This window comes from Tympanuchus pallidicinctus, unplaced genomic scaffold (assembly GCF_026119805.1).
Source record: "Tympanuchus pallidicinctus isolate F22 unplaced genomic scaffold, pur_lepc_1.0 scaffold18, whole genome shotgun sequence".
In the NCBI taxonomy this organism is placed as follows: Eukaryota; Metazoa; Chordata; class Aves; order Galliformes; family Phasianidae; genus Tympanuchus; species Tympanuchus pallidicinctus.
This window is the reverse complement of record NW_026294699.1, coordinates 10,111,864-10,137,878: the sequence shown is the minus strand read 5'-3', so window position 1 is coordinate 10,137,878 and position 26,015 is coordinate 10,111,864. Positions and strand designations below refer to the sequence as shown.

General features: G+C 52.9%; 3 protein-coding genes across 6 annotated transcripts; 1 reads left to right on the top strand and 2 right to left on the bottom strand.

Annotated features, from left to right (window-relative positions):
- Nucleotides 1-73: 73 nt before the first annotated feature.
- Nucleotides 74-8,528, bottom strand: FLII (FLII actin remodeling protein). Its single transcript, XM_052680283.1, has 30 exons — nt 8,393-8,528; nt 7,755-7,865; nt 7,180-7,251; nt 6,948-7,028; nt 6,684-6,769; nt 6,379-6,540; nt 6,196-6,299; nt 5,943-6,118; nt 5,679-5,836; nt 5,460-5,544; nt 5,143-5,294; nt 4,935-5,064; nt 4,652-4,864; nt 4,398-4,577; nt 4,239-4,321; nt 4,078-4,152; nt 3,795-3,878; nt 3,554-3,725; nt 3,372-3,476; nt 2,961-3,152; nt 2,684-2,872; nt 2,459-2,598; nt 2,141-2,366; nt 1,698-1,852; nt 1,549-1,609; nt 1,339-1,467; nt 1,137-1,243; nt 822-927; nt 684-749; nt 74-591 (listed from the first exon to the last, which is right to left on the bottom strand). The coding sequence occupies exons 1-30, from the start codon at nt 8,453-8,455 to the stop codon at nt 457-459; spliced, it is 3,798 nt and encodes a 1,265-aa protein (XP_052536243.1). The 5' UTR covers nt 8,456-8,528; the 3' UTR covers nt 74-456.
- On the top strand, nt 8,515-13,054 carry MIEF2 (mitochondrial elongation factor 2). The gene is made up of 4 exons (XM_052680300.1): nt 8,515-8,626; nt 9,137-9,289; nt 9,803-9,980; nt 10,708-13,054. The coding sequence occupies exons 2-4, from the start codon at nt 9,143-9,145 to the stop codon at nt 11,760-11,762; spliced, it is 1,380 nt and encodes a 459-aa protein (XP_052536260.1). The 5' UTR covers nt 8,515-8,626; nt 9,137-9,142; the 3' UTR covers nt 11,763-13,054.
- A 1,133-nt stretch (nt 13,055-14,187) lies between these two features.
- Nucleotides 14,188-25,968, bottom strand: TOP3A (DNA topoisomerase III alpha). Of its 4 annotated transcripts, none has more exons than XM_052680287.1 (20): nt 25,854-25,968; nt 24,956-25,209; nt 23,795-23,854; nt 23,343-23,416; nt 22,592-22,667; nt 21,944-22,052; nt 21,504-21,647; nt 20,792-20,962; nt 20,469-20,569; nt 20,258-20,332; nt 20,069-20,151; nt 19,754-19,961; nt 19,424-19,609; nt 18,832-18,961; nt 18,303-18,416; nt 18,056-18,221; nt 17,516-17,659; nt 17,124-17,246; nt 16,163-16,896; nt 14,188-15,115 (listed from the first exon to the last, which is right to left on the bottom strand). In XM_052680287.1, exons 2-20 carry the CDS (start codon nt 25,139-25,141, stop codon nt 14,937-14,939), a joined length of 3,063 nt encoding a protein of 1,020 aa, XP_052536247.1. In that variant the 5' UTR covers nt 25,142-25,209; nt 25,854-25,968; the 3' UTR covers nt 14,188-14,936. The 4 variants fall into 4 exon arrangements, with proteins under 4 accessions (XP_052536247.1, XP_052536246.1, XP_052536248.1 ...); XM_052680286.1 differs by lacking the exon at nt 25,854-25,968 and adding an exon at nt 25,731-25,834; XM_052680288.1 differs by lacking the exon at nt 25,854-25,968 and adding an exon at nt 25,715-25,788.
- Between the last annotated feature and the right edge of the window lie 47 nt (nt 25,969-26,015).

The following is a 26,015-nucleotide window of genomic DNA, read 5'->3' as shown; positions in this document are numbered from 1 at the left end:
ATGGGCTCGGGGTGGGGGGGGTTGCTGTGCCCCCATGTGGGATCCAGAGGAGCACAGTCAGAGCCTGGCACGATTGCATGGTGACAACGCAGCCTTTATTGATATGATACTGATAGGCCAGCCCTGTTTGGGGTTGGTCCTATCTCTTCAGGACCACAAAAAAAGGTGAGAGCCCCTCGCTAATCCCCCGGTGCTCTTTAGCAAAGCATCCTCCCCCTGCTCCCCAGCTGCAGGGAGCTTGTTGCTGCCTCGGAGCAGCAGTTTCCCTGAGCAGGCTGGAGGCAGGGCCCTGCACTGCCCCATGTGCCCCTGAAGAGGGGAAGGGAGGACAGGGACAGCCCAGTGCCTCCCTCTGGCCCCAGTTCAGAGAGAAGCGGACCCAGCGGTTGAGCGCAGGCATGAGTGGTGCAGAATGCTGGGGGGGTTCAGTGTGGGCTGTTCCACTCCCCCAGGCCCTTATGCTGGGGGTTTGCGGAAGACGCTCCAGGCGTGGAAGCAGCGGGTGAAGGGCCAGGGCTCGTTGCCTTTCCGCACCAACCGCAGCTTGCGGGGCCGCGTGGGGTCCTTGGAGCGCATGTGTTGGATGTAGACCTGGGGCATGGGATGCGATCAGAGCCCGCGAGGAATGGGAGGGAGACCCGAGGGGGGATGAAGGTGCCCGAGTTCAGCACGCAGGGCCTTACCTGGCACGCTTTGAGGCTCAGCTTGATCTCCACCTGGCTGGTCTGGGTGCCCACCCACATGTAAACCTGCGGAAGGATGTGCAGATGGGCTCAGCTGGGGATCTGAGGGGGCACCGTGCAGCCCCACACCCCGCTCACCTCCTGCCCGTTGTCCAGCAGCATGATGTCATCATCAGCCAGGTCATCCTGGCAGAAATCAGAACACTTCTCTGACACGGCAAAATAACCCTTCTCGTTGGAGCACCTAAAGGGGAGCCAGAGGAGAGTGCATCAGTGGCACAAAGTCGTCACTGCTCAGTGATAGAGAAGTTGTTTGGGCCACGGGGTGCTCAGGGATAGACAGACAGTGGGGAGAGAGGCTTTGCCTGTCTTGGGGAGGCAAAAGGCCCTAGTGAAGGCTGGTGTGTCACTGGGACAAGGAATGGGACAAGCACGTCCTGGGCCAGGACCCACCTGAAGAGCCGGGAGTGCTTCATGTATTCAGCATCTTCATCATACGGTTTCTGGCTCCCGATACCCACCCAGAAGAAGTTTTCAGGCTCTTCTCCCTCGTTGATCACCTGTGAGAACAAGGGTAGTGTCAAGGCTGAGTTCTTCCATCCCTCTCTGCTCTCAGGTAAGTTGGTGCTGAGCCCAGCAGCCCCAATCCTGTCACCTGCTTGCTGTAGGAGTCATCAAACATGTTATTCATGATGTCCTCAGCCAGCTTGGCCTCGTCAGGGTCAGCAGCTCGGCCCACCCAGGTGTACACAATGCCCTGGTTGTCTGTGCTTTCAAATGGGACCTGGGGAGAGCAGAACGTTGGGGTTGGGGATGTGTGGCTGAGCCTTGTTGCTGGGGGAGGATGCTCAGCCTCAGGCAGTACCTTGAGGATGAAGCAGAACTCAGAGTTGAGCAGCCCAGCGTCCGTGTTGATCTGGATGCACCTAGAAGAGAAGCCCACGAGGCACAGTCAGGAGCTGTGGTCCCCCAGCATTCCTGGGCAGCACCAACAGGCTGGGGGGAGGCGCAGACCTGGTGCAGAGGGCTCCACCGTTGGTGCGGATGTGGTACAGGCTGGGCTGGGGTGGGCTGGCCTTCTCCTTCCGCTTGCCCCGGTGGATGACAAACCTCCTCTTGAAGTGTGACAGGAACTTGGGGTTCTCTTGCTGCTGGGTCATGCGCACCACCTGGGCGAGGTGGGTGTCAGCAGGGGCACGAGGCCCCCAACACAACCCCAAGCTCCAGGTGTGTCAGTGGCTGCTGGCACCTCTGTGCCACCATCTTCATTTCAACTGTCACCCCCTGCCTCTGTCCAGGGGGAGATAAAGGACAGAGGAGCAGCGAGGCCAAGCAGAATGACCCCATATTCCTCCTCCAGGTGTGGACAGGGGGATCCTTGGGGCTGGGGCTTCCTGGGTTGGCTTAGGGAGCAGTTCCCTGTTGGCAGTACAGGGGATCCCAGCACAGGCTCTCACCTCTAGCTTGCCAGGGAAGAGACTCTCGAACTTCTTCTGCAGGCTGAAGGTAAAGGTGAGCCAGCCCATGTTGGAGGCCTCACGGCCCTGCCAGAAGTATACGATGCACTGGAAGTCTTCTTCAGGTTGTTTCTCCTCCTCTTCTTCCTCACCCTCCTCTTCCTCTTTGCCTTCAGTCTTCTTTTTCTTCTCCTCCTCCTCCTCATATTCTACTGGCACCCAGTATCTGAGTTCGGAGACAGGGGTGAGGGGGGAATCTGGGCAGGGCGATGGGGGAAGCAGGGGCTCAGCAACCCCAGAAAGGACAAACTGGCTCACCTGCAGAGGAAGACGTAGCAGTCATGTGTGTGGAAGTGGCCAAACTCTTCCTCAGGCAGCCGTGCAAATTTCTTGCCCTCCAGCACGAAGCCCTCCATTCCGTCCAGGTCCTCATTCCACTCCTCCATCAGCTGCTCTGCCTGCAAATCCCCACGTGCTCGGTCAGCTCATGGAGCTCCAGGCCTGCTGCCGCCATGGGGACGTGTGGGGCATCCCCAGCCCTACCTCATTCAGGGGCATGGGGGGCTGCCGGGGCAGGAAGAGAGCGGTGAGGTCAGCCTTCATCTGGTCCTTCTTCTCGGCGTCCTTGCGCACCTTGCCAGCCAGGCTGCCCTCCTGCAGCACGTTCTCAGCATTGCGGGTGTAGTCCACTTGCAGGACATCATCCCAGTTCTTGAACTTGGATTTGAACACCTAAACACGGAAGATGTGAAGTGAGGAGAGGGAGCAGAAGGCCCCAGGTGTAACCCCATCTCTGCCCTTCAGATCTGCGTCCCCCCACCTGGCACTCGGTGCCCTCCAGGTTCCGTGTGACCATGGCGTGCTTGGGGCGGTGCAGCATCCCACACAGCTCCTGGCTCAGCTTCAGTGCTGCTGCTCGCACCAGCCGTGACGACTTCCTCCCAATCCAGATAAAGACATCAGACCAGCAGTCCAGGATGTACACATTCTTGGTGTCCAGCAGGCTCTGCAGCTGGGGACACAAAGTGAAGAGATGGTCAGGTATCTCCTGAGCTTTTCCCAGGCTGGAAAATTCCTCAAGGCCAGCAGAGACAAGCAGAACATCCTGCACCCAGGATACCACTGGTTGAGCCTGCCCTAGAGCATGGCTGGAGCAGGGAGAGAGCAGAACCCATTTCATGTTCACGTCAAAACAAGAGATCCCCCCCCCTCGCCCCATCCCATGCCCTACCAGGCGCATCTCAGGCATCAGATCAGCCTTCAGCCTCTTCTTGTGCTCTACAGACAACTTGTAGTTGATCTGGGGCAGCTCCAGGTAACCCAGTCCCAAGCCAACCTGCAGAGAAAACAGGGACACAGGGTGAGGATGGCCATGGCATAGTGATGATCCCACAGAGGGTGGCAGCTCCTCACCTTGTACAGCTTGGGCTTGTGGGGCTGGAAGTCATCGGGAACACAGGGCTGGATCTCCTCAGGCTGCCCCCCCAGCACCTCCCAGAACTCAGGGCTCTCCTGGCCCTGGCAGAGCAGTGTGATCTCTGCTTTGCCCTTGCGCTCGTTCTTGTTGATCTTCTCAGCGAAGAGCCTGTGGGAGCCTGGGGTGAGGTGGGCTCCCCACTACCCTGGGTCCCCAGCCTATGTTCCCAACCCCTACCTGGCCTTGGTGGTGCTGCTCAGCGTGGCCTGGCTGCCCCGCCATACATAAAGCTCCAGGCCGTGGTCCAGGAGGAAGACAAAGCTGGAGAACACAGACATAGAGCAGGTGAGGAAGGGAGCAGGATGCACCACCGTCCTCCCCACGCAAGGGTTGAATCCCTGGTCTTACAGAAAGGCAGCTCATTTCTACCCTAAAGCTGCAGCCACTCTGTCTTGGCTTGGACCTGGCTCCCTGTCCCTTTTTAGGGTCCTGTATGTCCCCTCACTCTTTTCCTGCTCACCGGGGGTCTAGGGATGTCCCTTTCAGTGCCACTGGCTCCAACTTGATGTTCTTCTTCCCATAGACACGGTACAGCCTGGAAGAGAGAGACGGCCATGGTTGAACACGAGGCACCACCTGCCCCGTGTGTACCCCCTCCCAACTGCCTGCCCCCTGCCCTACCTGGTGACATACTGTGTGTCCTCAACAGTGAAGAACCCGCTGGCCGTGCCGCCCTCGATGTAGGAGATGTCATTATCAAAAACCTGAGGGCAAAGAACAGGGGATGAGGGTGGGGAATGGAAGGCTGGGGGCTGTGGGGGTGCACTGAGATAGCCTCACCTGGAGGAACTCATCGCTCTCATCCCCCATCTCCTCACGGATGCAGCGGCACTCGGCCCCCAGGTAGTTGCGCAGGTTGACGGCGTGGATGGCAGAGCAGGCCTTCTTGTCCAGGGTGGCCTCCTGCCCGATCCAGTAGTAGATCTCCCAGCTGAGGGAGCCGTTCTCGTCCAGGAAGGTCTGTGGGGGGACAGGGTGTGAGAAGGGCTGCCAAAAGTCCCGGAGACACAGTGATCCCCGCTCCCTTCGTGTACCTTAAGCACGATGTAGCAGTCGGCCTCATAGAACTTCCCATAGAAGGCATCATCCACCAGTGTGGGCACGAAGTTCTCGATCTGCCAGATGCTGAGGCCGGGCAGCTGCCCCACATCTTCACTGAAGAACTCTGAGTAGTCCAACTGTGGCTTCTCCAGGCCCTGGTCCCAGCGGCGTGCCTTCAGGTCCGGTGCCTTTGCTTCACCACTCTCCTGCAGGGACAGGGATGGGTCACCCAGATGGGACACTCTGGTGGTGGGACAAGGCTGGATGCAGACCCACCTCTATCTTCTTGTTCTTCTCCTGGGCCACGTCTGACATCCCCTTCAGCACCTGCTTGGCTTGGTCATCCTGGGCTGAGTCCTTGCGCCGCCGCAGACGCATCTTGCGGGCCAGCGGGTCCTTGGTGCTGCTCCCTGGGGACAATGGGATGGGGTGAGAGGCAGTGGGACCCACCAGGCATGGCTCAGAGCCATGCCTCCTCGTCTACTTGCCTGCTGCAGCGGCTGCCACGGTGGCTGGTGAGGCTCCGGCCAGGCGGAGCTGGTTCTGCAGAGAGAAGTCGATGTTGTACCACTCTGATGTCCGCTCTGCTGGCTTCGGGGGCATCACCAGGTTGGGGTTCTCGCGCACATCCAGGACCTGCCAAGGGGATGGGAGACCTCAGTGCTCCGAGGCATGGAGACACCGAGGATGTGAGGTAGGATGGGAGAGCTCAGAGCACTGCAAGCTTTGGGGAGGTGATGGGGGGCCGCGTGCCAGGCTGCAGGCGGTGCCTTGCCCTCACCCCAGGGCGTGGGCTCTCACCTCCACATCTGTCAGGAAGTGGATGGCCTCTGGCAGCGTCACCAAGCGGTTCTTGTTCAGCACGAGCTTCCGCAACTTGGAGCACCTGTAAGGTAGGGGGATGCTGAGATAGGGCTGGGCCAGGGTTGCATTCTTCAGGACCCTCCACCCCTGTCACCTCCCAGCTCCACGTGTCCCCTCTTGGGGACAGTACAAATCTGGCTGGGGGCTGCCCCCTACCTGCACAAGCTCTCAGGGATGAGCTCCAGGTTGTTGTTGGCTGCCATGAACTCTTCCAGGTTGGAGAGCTTGCCAATGCCTGAGGGGATCCCATCAAAGTCGAGCTTGTTGGAGTTGAGGTACATCTTCTTCAGCTTGGTCAGCTTGCAGATGGCCGACTGGGGAAGGAAGGGGGAGGTGGTGAGGTGAGATCTGGCACCACAGCCACAGCAGGGACATGATGGAGGGGTGGGGACACGACGGAGGAATGGGGATGACACGCACAGGCAGGGAGGTGAGCTCATTGCGGGACAGGTTGAGGGTCTCCAGCTGTGTCCACTGGTCGATGCAGAGGGACAGCTCGGCGATCTGGTTGCTGCTGAGGTTGAGGCGCCGCAGGCTGCCCAGTGTGTAGAGGCACTCAGGAACACGGCTGAGGTTGTTGCAGGACAGGTCCACATCTGGGGAACAAACGGGGCTGAGGTCAGCAGGACACACACCAGGACAGCCCCGACGCAATGCCTCAGCGCAGCCCTACCTGCCAGGTTGACCAGGCTCTCCAGGCTGGTGGGCAGGTTGCTCTGCGTGCGCTGTGTGTTCCGGAGGTGCAGGGTCTGCAGAGCTGTCATTGCTGGGAGCTGCCTGTGTGGCAGAGATAGCATCAGGGTAGGCCCAGCGTGGCTCCAGTATCTTGGGAACTAGCCACAAAATGGAGCCATACCGGAGCTGTGCGTGCAGCAGGGGGTTGTCATTGAGGATGAGGGTCTGGAGGTGCACCAGCCGTCTCATCTGTGGCGGGAGGCTCTCCAGCTTGTTGTTGCTCAGGTCAAGGTAGAGCAGGTCCGTGAGGTTGATGAAAAGCTGGTTGGGGATGGTCTCGATGCTGTGGGGACATGGGAACCTTCAGGGTGGCCCAGGATGTGCACTGAATCCAACCCAGAAAGGGGGATCCAGAGTAAAGTGGGGAGTGGAGGTGACAGGTGGAGGTGTTTGTGGTCGGAGGAGTTGTGCTGCCAGAAGCCCCACCTGTTGTGGCCCAGGTTGAGCACCAGCATGTTCTTGGCATTCTCCAGCTCCCGGGGACACTCAGTCAGATCATTGCGGCTCAGGTCCTGGGGGATGAAAGCGAGCATCATCCTCAGTCCTGGGATGGGTCCCCCATCCCACAGTTGCCACCCACCCCCAAGGACCATGGGGCATCTTTGGGACCACGCTCCATATGCTCTTCAGTCCCACGTGTGTCTTCGAAGGGCACAAATGAGCAGGACAGCATGAAGACTCAGCACTTACCAGCACCGAGAGGTCCTCCAGCTGGAAGATGTCATCAGGGACTCCTGAGTTCTTCAGGCTGTTTGCACGTGCCACGATTGCCTTCAAAGCGGACAGAAAGAAATGACTGCAGCCATCACCTGCCTCCAGCAACCTGCTGAGCCCCTCAGGAGGACCAGGGGCCACCCTTGTGTGGCCAACAGATGCTTGGGGACAGCATCCCAATGCATGGGATGCACAATGGGACACTCACCCGGAGGCAGGGCAGGCTGGACAGCTCGCCGTGAAGCGTGGTAAGGCTGTTGTGGCTGACAGACAGGTGCTCCTGCAGGGAAGCAGGACAAAGCCCAAGTGAGCAGTGAGGGGAGCAGAGTTCAGCCCTGACTCGCATAGGGCTGCTGCGGTCCCAAACTGGAGGCCCCCAGCATGTCCATAACACCACCAGAGCAAAGCTCAACCATGGGCTCCACCAAGGGCTAGGCACAGAGCTGCCAGTGAACAATGCCAGGCAGCTGCTGGCTACTGCTTTTTTATTTTTATTTTTTTTTCCTTTGCTAAAAGAGCCCAAACCCTTAATTCTACCCATAAACTTTCACCCTTCTATTAACAGGCAGAGGAAGAAAGTGTGGTTTCTGGTCTGGTTTGCTAAGAAAACAAGGTGAAACCCAGCACACCCCTGTCTCAGCCCCTTTCCTAACAACTCTTGCATCCAATTTCAACCACACTTCCTCGCTCAGCCCTATTATTAGACGCCGGCACATGAGGCAGTCAGACAGCAGGTTCTTGGCTCCGCAGCCCCCCCAAGAGCCCCATCCCCTGCTTGCTCACCAACTTCTGCAGGGCAGCGAGCTCCTCGGGCAGGTAGCAGAGCCCTGTGTGGTTCAGCTTCAGCCAGCGCAGGCTGGTCATTGCCTTCACGTGCTCTGGGAAGTAGCCACCCTGGGAGGGCATGAGGGTGAGAGAACAGCGTGACCCGTGGGGTGACAATGGAGAGACAGGGCTGGTGCTGTAGGGCCGCTGAGGGACAGATCACCCAGCACTATGGCACTGGGGACTGGGAGATAACCCAGCCCCACAGGAATGGGATTTAAGGATGGGATCATCCAGCCTTATGGGATTGGGATCTGGGGACTGAGGTCACCCAACCGTACGGGACTGGGACTTAGGGATGACATCACCTGGCCCCACCGGACAAGGACTGGGGGCTGACACCTCCCGGCTTTCCAGGGTCCCAGGAGCGGGTGTCCCAAAGTCCCCCTCACACAGCAGGGCCTGCTAGGCGCCCCTGGGGCCAGGACCACGACCAGGGCTTGGACTGATCGGCCCTACGCGAGGACCTCCGGGATCTCCGGGCCTGGCGGGGAGCGGACAGGCCTGACTGCCCCTCCCGGCACTACGGCACTGCCCCCGACTCTCCCCGCACCCCGCCCCTAAGCCGAGTACCGCTCCCGGCGCTCCCCTCGCACCTTGAAGTCGTTACCACTGAGGTCGACGCCGCGGACGAAGGGCAGCACCCCGGTGGCCGCCATGGCTGCGGGGAACCCGGCGGGACGCGGCACCTCCCCACAGCCCCGCCCCGCCCCGCGCTGACGCTGATTGGAGGCGGGGCCGATGAGCGCTGCATTGATTGGCTGCGCCGAGAGTTGCGGGCGCGCCGGCGCGCCAGCACGCGCTGCTGGGCCGCCCCGCTGGGAGCAGCGGTAAGTGGGGGGGGGGGTGCTGCGGGCAGATCCCGGTTCGGGGGGGGAAAGTTCGGCACAGTCGGAGCGAGGAGGGGAGGTGACCCTCGGCAGTACCCGACCCTCGGTCGTACCCGACCCTCCGGCGTTCGCTGTCCCCCCTTTGTCTGCCCTTGGCAGCTCGGTGAAGGGGGCTGTATGTACCCGACCCCTTCCGGGGTACTGGTGCGGCCCCTCGTCCCGTCCTCGTCTGCCGGCGCCGCCCCGAATGTCGGCGGGCGCTGCTTAACGGTGGGGCGAGGCGGCCGGAGCCTTACCGGGTGACCCTCGGTCCGGCCCGGCGCCACCGCCGCAGCCGGTCAGGGCGGGAGCCTTGGGCCTGAAGGTCGGCTGGGGGGTCCGGCTGCCCTGGGATCTCGCGTCCTGCCGGCCCCTCCGCCTTCACCCCATCGCCGTTCCGCGCCGGGTGGCTTTGGGGAGCCGGCTTCCCGCTGTCGGATTACGGCGCACCGTTCCTCTTCCCTCCCGCAGGTGACCATGGCTGAGTTCGCGCAGCAGCGGGGCAAGCGGCGGGACGACGGCGGGCTGGGCGGCGTCCTCGATCTGCTGCTGGCCAACGCCAGGCTGGTGCTGGGCGTCAGCGGCGCGGCCGTGCTCGCCATCGCCACGCTGGCCGTCAAACGGGTGAGGCTGGGGGGGTCCCCAAGCGCTGCACGGGGCGCTGTGCTGCATCACGTTTCAGAGAGGCGCCTCGTTGTTTTCACTGTTAAATCCGTTGGACGCTTGTGTGCATCTTTGAGTCTCTCAAACCGTTGCTGTTCACCTGTAGAAGAGCTGTGGGTGACTGTTACCCCACGTGTGCGCTGCGCTCTGCTCTGGGCTGGGAAGTGCTGCCATGAGAACAATTCATCTGTGCTGGTTTTCCCTGTGGTCCCTTGGTCTCTTTGCTCTTCCAGCAATAGCAGCCTTCTGTAAAGGGTGCTGCTGATCTTGGGGCTTTCCCCCCACGTCCATAGCATTCCTTGTGTTTGCATGAACAGTGGCAGCTAGAACAGCCCTCTATGTGAGCAAGGCCATTTGGGGGCTGCAGCCTCCCCTCTCAGCACACTCGGGATGGTGGAGCCCCCATTGCCCTGTGGGTGAGATGTGGGTTTTGTGGACCACGTGCACATCCCCTCCATCTGTCTCTCCCACCAGCTGATAGATCGAGCCACGAGCCCTCGAGAGGAAGATGATCCCAAAGCTGAGCAGAAGAGCCTGGAGGAGAGCTGGCAGGACTTGGCCCTGATCAAAGCGACACAAAAACCTCCCAAGAAGCAGAGAAGGGAAGACCTCAGCGAACCCCTGCTCTCCCCGGCTCCACCTCCAGCACCAGGTGATGCTTATGGCAAGGGCGTGTGGGTGAAGATCACCTTGGCTGGCTGTGCCTGGGAGCTGGGCTTTATTTTTAGCTCCATGACCGGAAAGCTGACCCGATTGTGTCTTCCCTCTTGGGAGGCTCCCAAGCTGCGGCCCCTTTTTTGGCAGTGCCTCAGTAACAGTGCCTCTGATAACTCCTGGGTGTCTCAGCCAGCTGGTTGCAGTAGAGGCTGCCTTGCTTTTGTTTCCTGTTGAACAGTGCTTGGTTTTTGGGTCAGCTCTGTCTAGGAAGATGTGCCTGTGAACTGCTGCAGACAAAGGCTGGCTTGTCCAGCTGGCTGCAAAGGCAGTGTTTTCCGAGTAGGAAAGCAGCTCAGCCTGGTGCTGGGCAGGTCCTGAGGCACCGCACCCAGGATGGGATTGATTCAGGACTTGGCAATCAGGCAGATGTAGGGGTGAGCAGTGAGACTGAGACTTGTGAGGGACCTTGGTAGTTTGTGTTTTGTCTGGCTGCTGCTGCTTAGCTGGCTTTAGCCACCTCTAGCTGGGGTGTAACACCAGGTGCTGTTGGGTTTTGGGTTTGGATTGAGCCTTGTGTTGGCTGAAAAATCAGCCTCGTGGCCAAAGGCTGAGAGCTGGGACTTCAGCACATGCTTTTTTTTATGTCTGTGGCATGAGATGTGCTGTCTGATCTGCCCAAAGCCATGACTTCTTCCTGCCTTTGCCCCATCCCCTTCTTGCAGAACCCAGGATCTGCCCAGTGCCCCCGGAGCCTCCTCAGGCCGAGTCCAGCCCTCCGTCCTGCCTCACGCTGCAGGAGAAGCTGCTCTCACATTACAGCATCCACCTCCCTATGTCTGAGGAGCAAGTGGCAGTCGCCCAGCAGCTGGCCCAGAGCATCTGTGCTGAGCTTCAGAGCTTCCTGCGGAGCAAGTGCCCAGAATTGCCCTTTGGCAGCCTCTTCCTCAGCGGTCCCCTGCTCGATGGCCTCAGGGCTCCTGCTGCTGACCACATCCACTTCATGCTGCCAGTAGTCCTCGATGCCACCTTCTGGAGCCTCATCCCAGGAGAGGACACCGTTGTGAGAAACCCCCAGTACTGCATGGTCAAAAGGACTGACTTGGAGTATTTCCCTCGTGGGCGCAGCCCCTGGGACAGGTTCCTCGTGGGCCAGTACCTCTCCTCCAATGTGCTCAACGAGACCCTCCACAAGATGTTGGTGGCCTCCATCAACTGGCCAGCCATAGGCAGCCTGCTGGGGACAGTCATCCACCCACTCGTGGCCTCCCGGGAGCTGAGGCTGGCTGTCAAACACGATGAGGTTGAGCTGAGCATCGCCCTCTTCCCTGTGGTAGAAATGGAGGACAAAGTTCTTCTGGCTGCTCCTCCTGAAGGACTGGTGGAGAACCTCTGGCTTGAGAGCTTTAGCAGGGCGGAGGTCTCGAAGGTGAAGGAGCTGGATGCTGGCGACGCCGGCGCTCGGCAGCACTGCCTCTGCATCCTGAATGGTGTCTGCAGGAGCCATCCTGCCCTGCGCAAGCTGAGCGGCAGCCCCTTGGTACATGTCATCCTTCACATGAGTTCCACTGAGTCAGACTGGACAGAGGAAAGCCTTGCCACCAGGTTCCAGCAAGTGCTCGAGGAGCTGGTGGGCTACCTGGAGAATGGGGTCCTGCCTTGCTACTTTAACCCCGAAGTCAACCTTTTCTGTGGGCTGCTGGAAGAGGAAATAGAGGAGATGGGCTTCCTGCTCTACAGGGCTGTGTCTGAGCCAGGACTCCTGCTGACAGAGAAGTGACTGGTGCAGCAGGAGCTCCTGAGCACGGGGAGTTCCTCAGCTGTCTGGGTTGTGATGCTTCTAGTTGACTAGTCGGTAAGAGGCCCAGTTCTTGCACTTTATGAACAAAAGTATTTCCTTTCTGAATAAAACGTGCCTGAGAGAAATGGATGATGGTGTAAGAAGCTGTTTGCCACGGGGCTCTGCCTTACCCACGTTGAATGCAGCCCCTAAAGCGAAGTCCCATCTGCTGGGAACCAACACGGAACAAGTTTGACTGCTGGATCCCAGTGAACTGCTCCATCCCAGCCTGCCATCCCAAACTCCAGGCTCCCTGGTGCTCCAAGCAGAGACCTGAGTGGTTTGGAGCTTCCCCTGCCCCTTGGGGCACACACGTCTCTTGATGCTGCTACAAACTGGTGGCATCCTGGGTGCTGTGTGGGTCCTTCTGTGAGCACCGAGCTCAGTCATGCAGTGCCATGGGGTGAGGTGGCAACCTTGTTCCTTGTCAGGGCTGCACTTGGGGATGCTGCCAACCTGAAATAAAGCCTGAGCAATGGCTGCGCGATGCTCTGGGTGCTGCAAGGTAATGCCATGGCAAGGTTACTCTTTGGAAATCTTTTCAGGTACCAAATGGCAACCCAAGCTCAGCCCTGCCTGGCTGTTCTGCCAGCGTCAGCTCTGCTCCCAAGGATGGGTCTCTGAGGCCCATTCTCCAAGCTGCTGTGCTGCAGCATGGGCTGGCAGCTAGCTGCAGGAACTGCAGCATCCTGGTGGACACCAGTGCCCATCTAGCGGGCCACAGTGTCCCTTCCCAGCCTGTCAAGTGACCTTTTCATGTATGTACTGCTGCTGTCTTAATGTCTTGTTGCCCTGAAGCCTCGTCGTATGGGGCAGGAAAGGACAGGATTGATGCACAGAGCGGAGTGCTTGCAAGAAGTCAAGTGTGGTTTGTGCTTCTTTTCATTAAGATCTATTTTGTTTGAGTATTTTTTGTTGGTTTTTTTTTTTCTTTTCCCTTTGAGTGGCTGGTAGGTTTTGTTTCTGCCTATAGTCCAAGTGTGAAGGAATACATTCTTGTATCTAATGGGAAGAGCTATGCTGTTTTTGCACACTGGTAGAGATGGTGAAGTCCTGTGGTCTTCAGCATGAGCATCTGTTGTGGTTTAGTTTTCTTTACAACTATCTTGTTTACAGGAGGAAAAAAAAATCACTGTGCTTTTCCTCCTAGTCTGAAGAGGACTTGGTTTGTTCCTTTGAGCGACTTCCCAAGTGTTAGCGATGAGAATAAATCCTTGCTGTGTGCACTGGTTCTGTCTCAGCTGTTTTGTCTCCTGTCCTGTAGGAAGGTCTGAAGCTGTGCTCCTGGGGCGGCAGCTTTCCTGGGAACAGTGCAGCTGGCTGTGCCCTGCTCACAGCTTGCCAGCACTTGGACCTCATGGTGCACGGCTTTGCTCTTCCTCTTCCAGGTCACCACATGAAGCACCCAGTGCTCCTGCTGCCTGCAGAAGCATCCAGTGCTGTCTGGATGCTGAGCTCTTGCTGTTCAGCTTGCAGCCCTAACTGCTCAGCTGCCTGACTGCTGACCAGGGTTAAACCAGTAAAGCTGGTAACGGCAAATGCCATCAGCCATGCTAAACCTGTGTGCTATGCAGATGCTTTCTGCTGCCGTTGCCATTTGGAGGCTGCCCAGCTCTAGCCATGCTTTAGCCAGCTCACTGATTGCATTACGAAGCCTGCTAATCCTGTTATTTTAGACGTCAGGTTTGTATTTTTAGGTTACAGCTGTTAATAGTGGGAGTGAGGGGTGCAGAGAAATGCAACGCAGGCTCTCTTGACCATACTCCATAGGTCTGGGCCTGAGAGCAGTGAACTTCTGTAAACTCGAAAGCTCTTTCTTGTGCAGAGCTGAAAATGAACCTATGCTGCTGTGGTCTCCCCCGCTTTGAGCTGCCCCTAGGCAGTGCTTCAGCCTCCTGCCCACTCTGCTCATGTATCACCTTAGTGCTGACCCAGGGGGACTGCCAGCCTCCTGAGCAACGCTGGAGGCCCTGGGGGAGCAGCTGAGTACTGTCCTGTGCCAGAAGAGGACAAGGGAGTTTTGTGGAGCTGCTTGCTTTGATGTAGAGAAAGCCCAAACAGAGGGAGGAGGTAGGTTGGCTTTTTCTCAAGGAGCTCAGTCTAAACTATGTGCAGGAAACAAGAAACTCCCTTCAGGCTCAGCCAATTGTCTTTCCCTGGACAACAACACTACAACAAATGCAGCTGGTGAGATAAAACTGTTTTACCCACAGCTCAAAGAAAAGCTGCAGGGAGTTTCTGCCAAGAAAGCTTCTGTATTGTTCCAACAACTGAATGGAAAGATTTGTGTGGATGCTTTTAATAATAGCTCAACTATTTTAAATAGGATGAAATAATCAGACAGTCAAGATGTCACTGCATCAAATTTAAAAATTAAATAATTTTTTAATACGAACCTTATTACTCAGACAAAAATAACTTCCATTAACTAGCAGCATCACAAAGGCACGTCTTGAGGTCTGGGCAAGAATGCAGTTTCAAATTCAGGAACAGTCTACAATGAAGGCATTTCCCGAGCACTGCTGCTGAGCTTTCCTTTCAGGGCAAGCTCCAGCTCCATCTTCTCTGCACCAGGTTCCATCACAGACAAGGTAAGAGACAAAAAAGAAAGGGGAATGTTGCTGTGGTAACTTCACATAGAAGGGAACTTAAAATTCCACACTGTGGAAAACCAGGGAGATAGAAGAGTAGAGCAGCCCTAGGGTCTGTCCCAGTGGCTATGATCCAGCTCTTCCTCATGCAGAAATGCTGCATACAACTGCTACCACAGCAGGAGCTGCAGGTGGACTAAATCCACTGCTGTTTTCACTGCAGATCCACAGTTTCCAACTACTTCCTTGAAATGTTTAGAGTATTTTGATTGCTCAGCACAAGAGCAGTTGTAAAGCAAAGGCTGACACCAGTAGCGGAGCCAGTTCTCACAGCTGTTTGAACCCTTGCTGCCCATGCTCATAATGCAAGAATGAGGAAGGCACCCCTTAGCAGGAGCAGCCAGCCCTCCCGAAAGCACACACACAGACTTGTTTCTGTGTTCCAGATCCTTTCAGCAGTAGCTGCTCCTAAAGCAGCTCACAGCCTGGACCTTTCAGAATCTCAAACCATGTCCATCCAGGCTCAGTGATCTAGAGGACAAGTTTTCTTAGTGTGGCCAGGCTGGTGGCAAATGCTACAGGTCCGTGGTTTCTTGGCTGTTGCTCCTTGGGAGAGATTGCTTGGTCTCTTAGCTTTACTTCCCAACTCCCTTGAGTATCCACTGCTCCCAAAGTGGTTAAAAGAGAAATCTCCAGAAGCTCCTAGAAAGAAATAACTTGGAGTTAAGTGCCTTTGAAAATACACAAAGATGAAGACAGATGATGGGTTCAAAATGGCAGAAGATCAAGGACTTTGCTATTGCAGCCCATCAAGTTATTTCTGAAACTACACTTGCTTCAGATTTGTTTGAACATTTAAATGTTATCCATCTCTCTTGCAGCATTGGAGAAATGTGTGAACAGAACAGGGAAAACTGATCTTTCTGGCTGTGTGCTCCAGGCTAGAGCCAAAGCAGAAGCAACAAAACATGCCAGAGAACTTGTTCTTAAAGTAGGTCTGAAAATTTAGTCCTGCCCCTTTAGGGCCAAATGTTTACGAAGGAAGTTGGTGCTAAAGAGCTCTCAGACCACATCTTTGCCTCTCTATTTTGCTTACAGTCCTTTTTTTTGTCAGTGCTCTTCTGCATCCTTTTTACATTGTTGTTTTGTTTTCTTTTTTAATGGGTGTTTGCTTTCAGCACCTTTTCACTGCAGCCACACTCAGCTTCTCAGCTGTGATCAAAGTTTCAGCAAGGCCTGGCCCTTCACTGAGTTTCTGAACTAGGATGGAGGAAGCATCACAGCTTCCTTGGCCTGACAGAATGGGGTTTAAGATCTCCAAAGTGGTGTTGCTGCTTCAGCTCCATTCAAATCAGTAACAGATCTCTCAAAAATGGAACACTAGAATTTGGGAGCATGAATTCTGTCTCAAACAGGCTGTTGGAAAGCATGCTGGGTTTTGTTCAGCAACTCATGGATGCACAAATGCACAAGTTCACTGCATGTAGAAGCAAAGCATTCTGTTACTGCTTAGAACTCAGTGGATCTGTTATGAGAACTTATCCTGTGAGAAAGGTAAGCCAGATTCCGTTGTTGCAAGACATATTTAAAATACTATAATGCTTCTGATGCTTTCTGAAGACAAACCTGAAGTCTGTCAAATGTAAGAGCTGCACTGTGACAGCATGATGCACGTGTGAGGAGTGTCTATTTAGTTTAGTTTGAAGAACAGCCTCCAACCCTCGAATTTTACCCCAAGCCCAGCCTTACCTGGAGCCACGCTTTCATCAGCCCACTGGAAGAAGCCGCACTGCTGCTCTCTGGGTTTGGAGCACGTGTGGAACTGCCGCCCTTTGTTAGGGCCATCTTTTTGGACCGTGCGTGTGACAGCTGGCTGGTCGCACCTGCAGACTGTGCTGCCTCCTGAACTGGAGTTGTTGCTGCTTCCAAAGTGTTCTGGGCCTCTCTTTCCTCCTGGTCTCTGAGAATTTGCAGGGCCCCTTGCCCCAAAGGCCTCGGGTGGTGCAGAGCCCCGTGGAGCCGCATTGCTTCTGTCCTCCGACTGTTGATCAGACCAGAGGAAAAAGTTGCAGGTATTGGCACTGCATTTGTAGAACTGTCTGCCTTGATTGGGCCCTTCCTTGCGCACAGTTAACAGCATGGCTTCGTTCCCACAGTTGCACACCACTGCGTTACTGCCATCATCTGGAGCAGCTGAAGGAGCAGGCCTGGGTGCCCTTGTGGAACTCAAGTACAGCAGATGTCCTGTTGCCATGTTTGTGGTACCTCCTACATGCCTGTTGTCACTGTTTGCTCTGTTGAAGGAGTTGTTCACCTGCAACTGGTTGGCCTGCTGGCTGGCTGACTGTCCAGATTGGGATGATCTGTTTGAGTACCTCAGGTCCAGAAGCTCTTTCAGCATCTCATCGCATCCTCCAACGCAGCCAACAAAGTCCAGGGGCATCGTGGGTGGAACACTGCCTCTCTTAAATTTAAACTTCAGTCTAAAAAGAAAGGAAGAATATAAATCTGCCAGTTCTGCTGCACTTACTGTTAACCTTACTTCCCTCCACTTTCTCTCCATCCCCAAGCCACGAGAATGCTGCTCCAGTTTTCAAGATTGGAACAGAAAACTGTTGCCCAATCTAGTCTGGAAGTCACTGGCCCTGATGGCTAACACTATGATGTCTGAGAGGCTGCACTTCCCTATGGGATGACTCGTAAGACCCACCTGTGAACTGGATGTGGTTTACACACAGCACAGATGCTCTCGTCCTTGGCCACATCCAGCACAAAATCAGGAAACCACACAGCAGTTTTACAAGCTGGATATCCCGTGCAGCTGAGATAGAACCTGCCGTGGGATGAAGGCACCAAATGAGGAAGACGCAAAATCAAAACGGTCAGTGACTGTTCTCTTTTCTCAGCTGTCACAAGTTACCAAAGCAAAGCTTTTTTTTAAGAGTACTTGAAAAAGAGTTTCAGAGTCCACATAGCTTTAACAGCTGGTGCAGTTTGTTAGCTGCAGCCCAAGTTTTCAGGCAGTGCTGCAGAGAGCAGGTAAACGAACACCACTTAGCAAGGTACAGAAAGCTGTGTTCTAGGACAAGGAAGATCACCAACCCGCCATTCTTCTTGGTCTTCAGGACCATGTCATTGTTGCACTGGGGACACTTCCGAATGGAAACGGGCATTGCTGGGTAGACTTCCTCTTGCTCTGCAATTTCTGTGGCTTCTCCAAAATACTGAGCCAGGGCCTGGTCCAGCCTATAGAGAAACAAGCAGAGCATGCAATGTGTCTCATCTGCAGAAAGCAATCGAGCAATGAATTGATGCCTGCTGCCCTCTGGCACAGCTCCTCTGAGCTTCTCCATAGGCACGTTAACTGTGCCTCTGGAACAGGTTAGACGTGGGTGCAACATGGATGCAGCCAGAGCATTTGCTCATGTCCTTCAGATATCTCTGAATTGAATTAAAAGAGTGTAAAGCACAGTATGCAGTTAATTGGCATCAGCTCATGATGGCTTGCCATACTTCGAGTCAACCCTTCCTACGTGAATGTCTGCACACACTGAGCAGAACCTCAGGAAGCAAATGCGTCAGGATCCTGCTCCAGGCCAGAATGGCCAAGCAAGCAGAAGAGGGCAAAGACAAAAGACTCACTTGTTGGCTCTGGCCACAGCCTCAATGAAGACTTGTTTATACTTTTGGACTTGCTGTTGCAACACCAGAGATTTGTCTTTCTTTCCCTCGCAGATCAGCTTCAGATCAGCCTCCAGCTCGGCTCGAAGGTCAGGCTTGGACATCTCATAGCCCATGGAATCGTAGCCTGGAGGAGCATACCACGTGGTAAGTGAAAGGAACAAGCAAGTAAGGAACCTGCCCTCTTTCTAACAAGCACTGCCCTTACCTTCAACCAGCCCCATGCCCAGGTGGCCTGGGAGGAACCTCTGATCTGCTGTGAGCCCCACATACATCCGTGTCTTAATTGTCTCAATGTGCTCTGCATGAGTGGCATCGGTCCCTGCAAGCAGACAGGTTGTGAGTCAAATTAGGTGCCAAGAAGAGATTTCCCTTGTGCCTACTGCAGTGTAAGATGCTAAAGGGACAAGGAGACAGAACTTATGGCCAGGAGTAATGCTGGCATTACATCCCATTGGTGCTGAGGTTGAGAAAGTGCATGTAGATATGCCCTGGACCCTAAACTTCACATCCCCTTGGGTATTGGAGAGACACTACAGTCTTGTTGGTTTCTCTGGACGCTGCTCACAGGTTTCTACTATCTCTCTGTACTGCACATTTAAGTAACTTCTTATCCAAAGTGATGTTTAGAGAATCCCCTACTCTGAGGGCTGGAAAGAACTAGTACTAGGGAAGTAGAGGAGATGCTCATGAACAAAGCTCTCTCAAGACTGAAAGGCCACACTGCCAATACTGACCAATGCCATGTTTCTCCATGAGTGCAATGAGATCCGCTTCCGTGAGGAGCAATGGAGGGCTGGTTTCCCCATCCACCATCTCCACTGTAGTGGGCTGAAAGCGAGACCCTTTCTGATACAGTGGGATAACCTGAAGGGAAGGAGAATCTCTTTGAAACTGCCTTCTGAACCATCCACTGAAGACACACATCACACTAACAGCAAATTGGTGCAGTCATACAGCAGCACTCTGTTCTGGAGGAGATCCAGTCTCAGGATGCTCAGGATTAGCTAGTGAAGACCTGCCAGAGACACCACAATGCAGCAATTGCAGCTCCTCTTGGTGAGTATCCCCCCCGTGTGGGAGCAGCTCTGACTGGTCTCTGCTGTGGTGTCAGAAAGAGAAGAATCTATCCAAAGCTGGCATAACAAAGTGGCACAGGTCTTCAGCAGAGAGTTCTAAGTGAAACAGCCACTGGGCTAAGAATTGTCAAAGAACATTCTGTAGATGGGCCTGAAAGTGGCAGGGAAGCTTTCCCACTAGTGCAACCCATCTACAGTTTTAAACTGAGGTATTTTAGCCTGTCCAATCTATGTCGTTCAAGGATGTTACCTTGTCACTCCACTTCTCATAAGGATAAACTTCCAGATAATTTCGGGCCAGGATCATAAGTCCTTGAGCAATGAATCGCTCGTTAGCAATGTCAATCTCCACAGTTGTTTCTTGTCCCTTGGCATCTTGAGAGCAGCAAGCCAAAAAATGGCGCACGATGAATTCATATAGTCTCTGTTCATTGCCCTGTTATCAAACAACAAAGGAGAGTTGCTCTCTTCTAGTATTAGCAAGATATTAAGAAATATTGATGAATCTAGGTGAGGATGCTGTGCTAACAACTCTACTATTAAGATTTCTATCTGTTTTATCAAGCAGTACTAAACTCACCTGCAGGTTAGCAGTGTATTTTGTGGGATGAATGGGAGGGTGAGCCTGATCTGATTTGGTTCCATTCCGAGGAGTTGGCCCACCCTGATCCAAGATCCTCTGTGCAAATGCTCCCCAGCTGGGGTCCTGTGTTTGATGCTGTACTAAGGCAGAGAGGTTCAGCTCCTTGGGGAAAATGTTGGTCTCTGTTCGGGGGTAGCTAATAAACCTTAAGAAAGACAGAAGAGCACTTCAAGAGGATGATTTCTGTTTTGGACTAGCAGTCATATATTTTTGAAATCATTAAGTTTACCAAGACAAATCTTGTTTTCTTACCCTTGAGTATAGAGTTTTTCTGCTATTCTCATGGTTTCCTTTGCATTTATTTTCAGTTTGCGGGAAGCCAACTTCTCAAGTTCCTGTGTTGGGAAGAGCCAGAAAAAAATGCATCTGTGCACTATTCTGGGTAAAATATCTGTTTAAAGCTTCTTTCAGATGAATCTTTCCAGCATAGTCCAAACATACCACTGTGTCCAGGGGCAGGGGCCTCCATTTGCTCTTTGGCTTGCTTCCAACCTCAACAACAGTGGCAACAGGATCCTAAATGCAGAGTAAGCAAAATGCAAAATCTCCTTGAAGAGTTCACACAGACGGTTCTTTAAACACCTCGAACAAGAAGGATGCAGGAAATGTTTGGCCAGTAGTAGATCATACATCTATTGACAAGTTTTCTTACCTCCATACACATGTGGTAAAGGACCAGGCACGCTGTGTGATTAAAGAGCCGGTTCCTCTTCCAGTTGAAGACCACATTGCCCTCGTCATGATCGTGTGTCACTGCGTTGAAAACCAGGTCAGAGTTACACATAGTAATACAGTTGAAAGCCAGCAGGGGCAATGGGACCACACTACTGGGAAACATTTCCAGTTCTGCTTAATGATAATGGCAAAGGAAATCACTGCTGCAGCACTGTTTGTTAGTTGCCCCGAAGTTTTTTCCTCTCCGAATACGTGAGACCCTTTAAAATGGATTACTGCATTTGTTTTCCTCCAGCATACCTTTGATTTTATAGAAGGCTTCAGGGACAAAGGCCTGGATGGCTTTAAAGCGCTCAACTACGAACCCCAGAGTTGGGAACTGGCAACTGCCATAGCTGATCAGCTGGTCTGCCAAAATGTCAGGGAAGATCTTCCGGAGCCTCAGGGTCTGGAATCTGGTGAAAGCAGCACCTGAGGTAACAAAATGGATGCTAGAATTGAATACTTCAGCGATGAAAGATAATCACAGCACTGCAGAGGGCTTTTTTTATACCCTAATTGAGTATTAATTCTACTCCTAATTTTAATATTAAAATTCACAGAAGCCTTTCAGAGCTATTAACCTACAGCTTGTTTCAAAGAAAACGTGTTGTTTACAGCGGAACAGGAGATGTGCTTTAGTTGATTCTGATCTCAAAATCAGATGTAGAACACTACAGGGAGCACTGTCTTGTGTTGGAGATGCGGTACCAGATGATTTTTGAACGGCTCTTGATGAATTTCAGCAGTGTGAATTTGGCTGAGAAATGAGGAAGTCTGGTAGCTGGCTACCTAGTTCTTAACTCAATCTAAGAGTTCAAGTATTTGTAAAAAAATAAGCTGTATGTTGATGACAGAATGTAAGCTGTCTGTCCCCTGCCTGCTTACTGCGTTCTTGCTCACTTGCTTTCAAGGGTACACGCAGCAGCTCAGGCCTAGCAGCCAGCTCTCATCTCCAAAGTAGTTTGCTTACCTATCCTGAGGTCCAGTTCCTGCCTGACTTCAACAGCATCACTGGTTTTCTGATCTGGTTGGGTGAGATTCTCACAGGCCCTTCTGACAGCATGAAGTGTGATCTCTGAAAAACGTGCTCGGAACACCTGGAGGTTTGGCTTCACTATCAGACAAAAAAAGAAAATCGGAGTGACTCAAACAGCAATGGAAAGCAGGAGCTAATACACTGCTGCTGTCTTTGAAAGTGTTGCTGTAACCTATTCTGCATCTTTCCACAGTACTGGTGTATTTCTGGTGTATCAGAGCCACGTATCCATCATAACTACAGTCAGGGATTTGACCTGAACACGCTAAGAGTGACAACAGAGTAAGGATGATGCCTGGATGATCTGAGCAGCGACAGCTCTTACATCATGGCTTTAACAGAAAGCAGATCGATGCAACAGATGCTCTACACACCAGCTTTGCAAACATGAATGATCTCAAAACCGATGTTCTCTCCTTCTCGATCGCAGTCGGTCCAGATGACCAGAGCCTGGCACTGCTGCACCTCTCGTTCCAGGGTTCTCTGAGGCAAGAAAAAAAGCCCTGAATGAGACCTACTGAGGCCACTGGGTTTGACGTTTAGTTTTAGAATGACTCACCAACTGAACATGAATTGCAGCATGTATCCATAGAGATGGACTGCTGCAATAACATTTTGCAATGCCTAATCTCCTGAGAGTTACCAGCTTTCAAAAGAAATGAATCATTTATTTACTCCCTGTTAAAAAGCACTGCTTGGATTGGATTGTACCACAGGCTGCTTCTTGAAAATGACATTTTTTTGTAAAATTGGGGTGCAATTAGCTGTTCCAGCTTGTTGGAAACAGCATTTCTACTTTTAACAAAGTCACTGTTCCTCTACTGTTCTGATTTTATACCAGCAGGAGACTTCAACGTTACAGAACAACACAGTACTCCTAGAAAATCCAGGAGGAATTTGCCAAACTCTAGAAACTTTTTAAAGTTAAGGATAAAGGTAAAATCCTCCCTTTGTCTGAAGTAATATTTGTGGAATTAAACTCTGAACTCTGACTTTCAAGAAAACTTTTAAAAACAACATACCTTAATATCCACATAATTCTCAGGACAATATTTCTCGATTTCAGCATCAAAGAGAGCTAGAGGGTTACAGCTATGCCTGGTAAACAGAGGATACACAGTGTGCATAACAAACAAAAACACTGTCAGACATTAACTGCTGCTGTCTAGTGAGGAAATGCTGCTCAGTACTGGAATGAGAAATAATATACTGTGAGCTTCAACTCAAGAATTTGTGTGAAATGCTGAGCTGTGTTTACTCAAAAACAACAGAACCAAAATGCAAACAGAGAAAACAGAAAATCTGGAAGGCAGCTCTAAATGAGCAGCTTCTCATGTTTCACACACAATGAACAAAACACTTCCCAGGAAAATTCTTACTTAAACAAAGAAAGCAAAAGCTCCAGCTTTCAAATCAATTTATTTCCTTGGATTGGCCTTCCTGTATTTTAACCAGCATTGAAACTTGCTGGGTTTTCTTGTTTGTTTTTAGGACTATGAAAACAGCAATCTGAGGTAATATTTCAGCTGTCCTGTAAATAATTTGCTACTTATCGTGCTGCTTGGTGTGGCTGCTCGAAGCACACTGTGCCACTGCCCCTCCCTGTGGATGTCTGTATGCAGCTGACATGCTGGCTCTCCCAGCTGATAAGGTACAGCCTCCAAGGAAATGTTCCCTCCAGCAGTGTGGCATAAGACTACAGCAGCCCTGCTCAGCTCAGGATCAGAAGCAGAAGACAAGCTTCAGACTCGTGAGGATGCAGTAAGTACACACCATTTGCGAAACGGCAGCTTGAAATCATGAGCCAGCAAGTGTCCTGACACGGATGTCATCACCACAGTAACGTTCTGCAAAAGATTGGGAAAGGTAATTAGCGCTCATCTTTTGCTACAGGCTACCCAGAGCCCCCAAATCCTGACGCAGTTCTCAACTGACACAGCAGTGATACCTCTCTCCAGCTCATTTTAACACTCCTTTCCCTATAAGCAACTAAACCTACATCTTCATCCTGATTTTTTGTAAGCTTCCAATTCTAAGAAACAAAGTTTTTGACAAGTGGGAACACAGAACAAAGCTGAAAGAAAAGCTAAGAAGAGAAAACCTGACTCTTCCTTGTCTTTAGACAAAACTGGTTATGCATTTCTTCAGACAAATTTTGTTTTGCTTTTTAATAGCTACCGTTTTGCATTTTTCCAATGCGGCAGTGAAATGAAAGGAAACTCTACCTGGCCAAACATCTGGTAGTCGTATTCGTAGATCTTGTTGAACTTGGAAAACCCTTCTCTCTAGAAGGAAAAAGAAAGCTGCTAAGTTTCTGGCTCCTACCAGAAGTCAAACACATGCCATCTCACTTTATACAGACTGTTATGGCAGGGCGCAGAAACACAGGGCAAGTGAAAATTGGTTACTACCTAAGGCAGAAAGACAAAGGAGGTCAATGGAAATTACTTGTTTCATTTTTTAGAAACAGTGAGATGGTGCTTTCCAATGTAATGGTATTTTAAATAGCCTGAAGGGGATGCTGGGACTATCACCCTGTGGATGGTGATAACAGACACATTTGTTTATCAGGGCTGGCCAGTTACAGTCCCCACTCCTGATAAACAGCTGTCGTGCTCCAAACAACAATCAGTGCACCAGGTCTGGGTCCCTCCCACCTGAGATTTATGGAACTTTCTAGGTGGGCCATTTGCATCATTTCCTACAGAAGTATGACAACATCTTACTTGATTGAGTGTCAGTGCTCAGGTTCTTGGTAATACTGTGCATTCAAATGTAATTCTGGTGTAGAAGCACTGTCTAGTTCCTTAGCTTGAAAATACCAAGTAATTTATTCAAAAGGTGAAAGGTCACAAAGCAAAGCAGCAGCAGAGATCTTTGAATCCTTCTCCAAACCACAGACCATCTTTGCTTTATTATGTGAACTTCAGTACACCCCTGATATTTGCTGATGCTGCAGAAGCAGTGTTTTTTGACTGGGAAACACATGCCAACAGATGGTTTCAGTTCCTAAAGACTTTTACATGTACTGCAAAGCGAGGAACAACAAAGGAAACCCCCACTGTTGGGCTCAGTGCTTGGTGAAGGAAGTCTAGGGAAAGCGCACAGCTGGGGAACTGAATTCTACAGGACTTGAAGCAAAAAGAAAATGGGTCCAGGACTCCCAGCTATATCTGCACAAGTGGTGTTTGACCATTTCACATATAAAATCTGTTCTTGTACCCTCACGAGGTCAGAGGCTGTGTATCAAGCTCTGCACAAGACACATAGCAGACCAGGACTGAACTGAATGGCCTGTGAACATAGGCTCTGGTGAGCTGACCACCTTCAGCCTGCTAAGGTAGATCTGCAAGCACATGAGGAAGTGAGAAGTAGTGTATTCCTACCCGCCGCATTCTGCTGTTAGAGAGCAGATCTGCAATTCCTCGGGCAGCATCATTCTTCTCAGCTACACACAGGACCTTCCGGATCCTCTGCACTGCTGGACCCTCCGCAGCCCGTGAAAAGCTGCGCCAAGGCTGAGGCAGCATCCTGACCCCACAGCTAGCAAGAAGCCTGGCTTGAAAGTTCATCACAGGTAACTGTGACAGCTCCCAAGGCACCAAGGCATAGCGCTGCTTCCTCTCTCCTGGGCTGGTCCCTGTTCAGGAGACAGCCTGCTTTAGGACCATTAGCAATGCCTGAATGCCACAGAACCTAAAAAGCTGCAGAATGGTTGGGTTGGAAGAGACTTTAGATCTTTTCCAGTTCCAACCACGGGCTGGGTTTTCTTCCCAGCTCAGTCTGCCCAGGGCCCACCCATGGCCTCGGCACGTCCAGGGACGGGGAACCCACCGCCCTCTGAGTGAAGCCCTCTTTTAGTTTAAAGCCCTTTCCTTTTGCCCTAACTCCACACTCTCTGACAAAGAGTTCCCCGCGGCCTTCTCTTCCTCAGGCTCAACACCCGCAGCTTTCAGCCCGTCCCCGCTCCATCCCCGCCCTCCAGACCCGCTCTTTCAGACCCACTCCCACTGAGGGCTGTGGGCCCAGAGCTGAGCGCAGCGCTCCAGATACGTTCTCCCTTCCCCACATCACGCTCCCTGCATCCTCCCAGGCAGTTTTTAACCCGCACGCAGAGGACGGCCCAGCACATCCCGCCAGCCCACCCCAGCGCGGTTCGACCTCAGAGCGGCGCGGCGCGGGGCGATCCGCCCTCCGGCGCCGCAATCTCCTCAGCCGCCGCCACCGCCGCTCCCGCGCTATTTCTGTCGCAAAAAGCGGTGCGCTTTCCCTCTCCGCTACGACCTGACGTAAAGCGCAGCAGCGATAAGAACTACAGCTCCCACGGTGCCCCGCGGCGCCCCCGGAGCGCCACCACTCCAGTGTTAGGGCGTTCTCTGGTTTTCTCTCTCTTCCAGGCCCAGGACGGCTTGAAGCAAAGCGCATTTGCGATTAAATCTGTCTGAG

Coding starts and splice junctions, on each gene's coding strand:
- FLII (XM_052680283.1), bottom strand. CDS start 8,455: ATGGCGGCCACCGGGGTGCTGCCCTTCGTCCGCGGCGTCGACCTCAGT. Junction 5,295..5,459: donor ACTTCCTGACAGATGTGGAG/GTGAGAGCCCAC, acceptor TCCCCTTGGCAG/GTCCTGGATGTGCGCGAGAA. Junction 4,322..4,397: donor AGAGCGATGAGTTCCTCCAG/GTGAGGCTATCT, acceptor CTTTGCCCTCAG/GTTTTTGATAATGACATCTC.
- MIEF2 (XM_052680300.1), top strand. CDS start 9,143: ATGGCTGAGTTCGCGCAGCAGCGGGGCAAGCGGCGGGACGACGGCGGG. Junction 9,290..9,802: donor CCACGCTGGCCGTCAAACGG/GTGAGGCTGGGG, acceptor CTCTCCCACCAG/CTGATAGATCGAGCCACGAG. Junction 9,981..10,707: donor GGCTCCACCTCCAGCACCAG/GTGATGCTTATG, acceptor CCCTTCTTGCAG/AACCCAGGATCTGCCCAGTG.
- TOP3A (XM_052680285.1), bottom strand. CDS start 25,701: ATGTGCTGGGCCGTCCTCTGCGTGCGGGTTAAAAACTGCCTGGGAGGA. Junction 20,333..20,468: donor TTTACCACATGTGTATGGAG/GTAAGAAAACTT, acceptor CTCTGCATTTAG/GATCCTGTTGCCACTGTTGT. Junction 18,417..18,831: donor CATGGAGAAACATGGCATTG/GTCAGTATTGGC, acceptor GTCTGCTTGCAG/GGACCGATGCCACTCATGCA.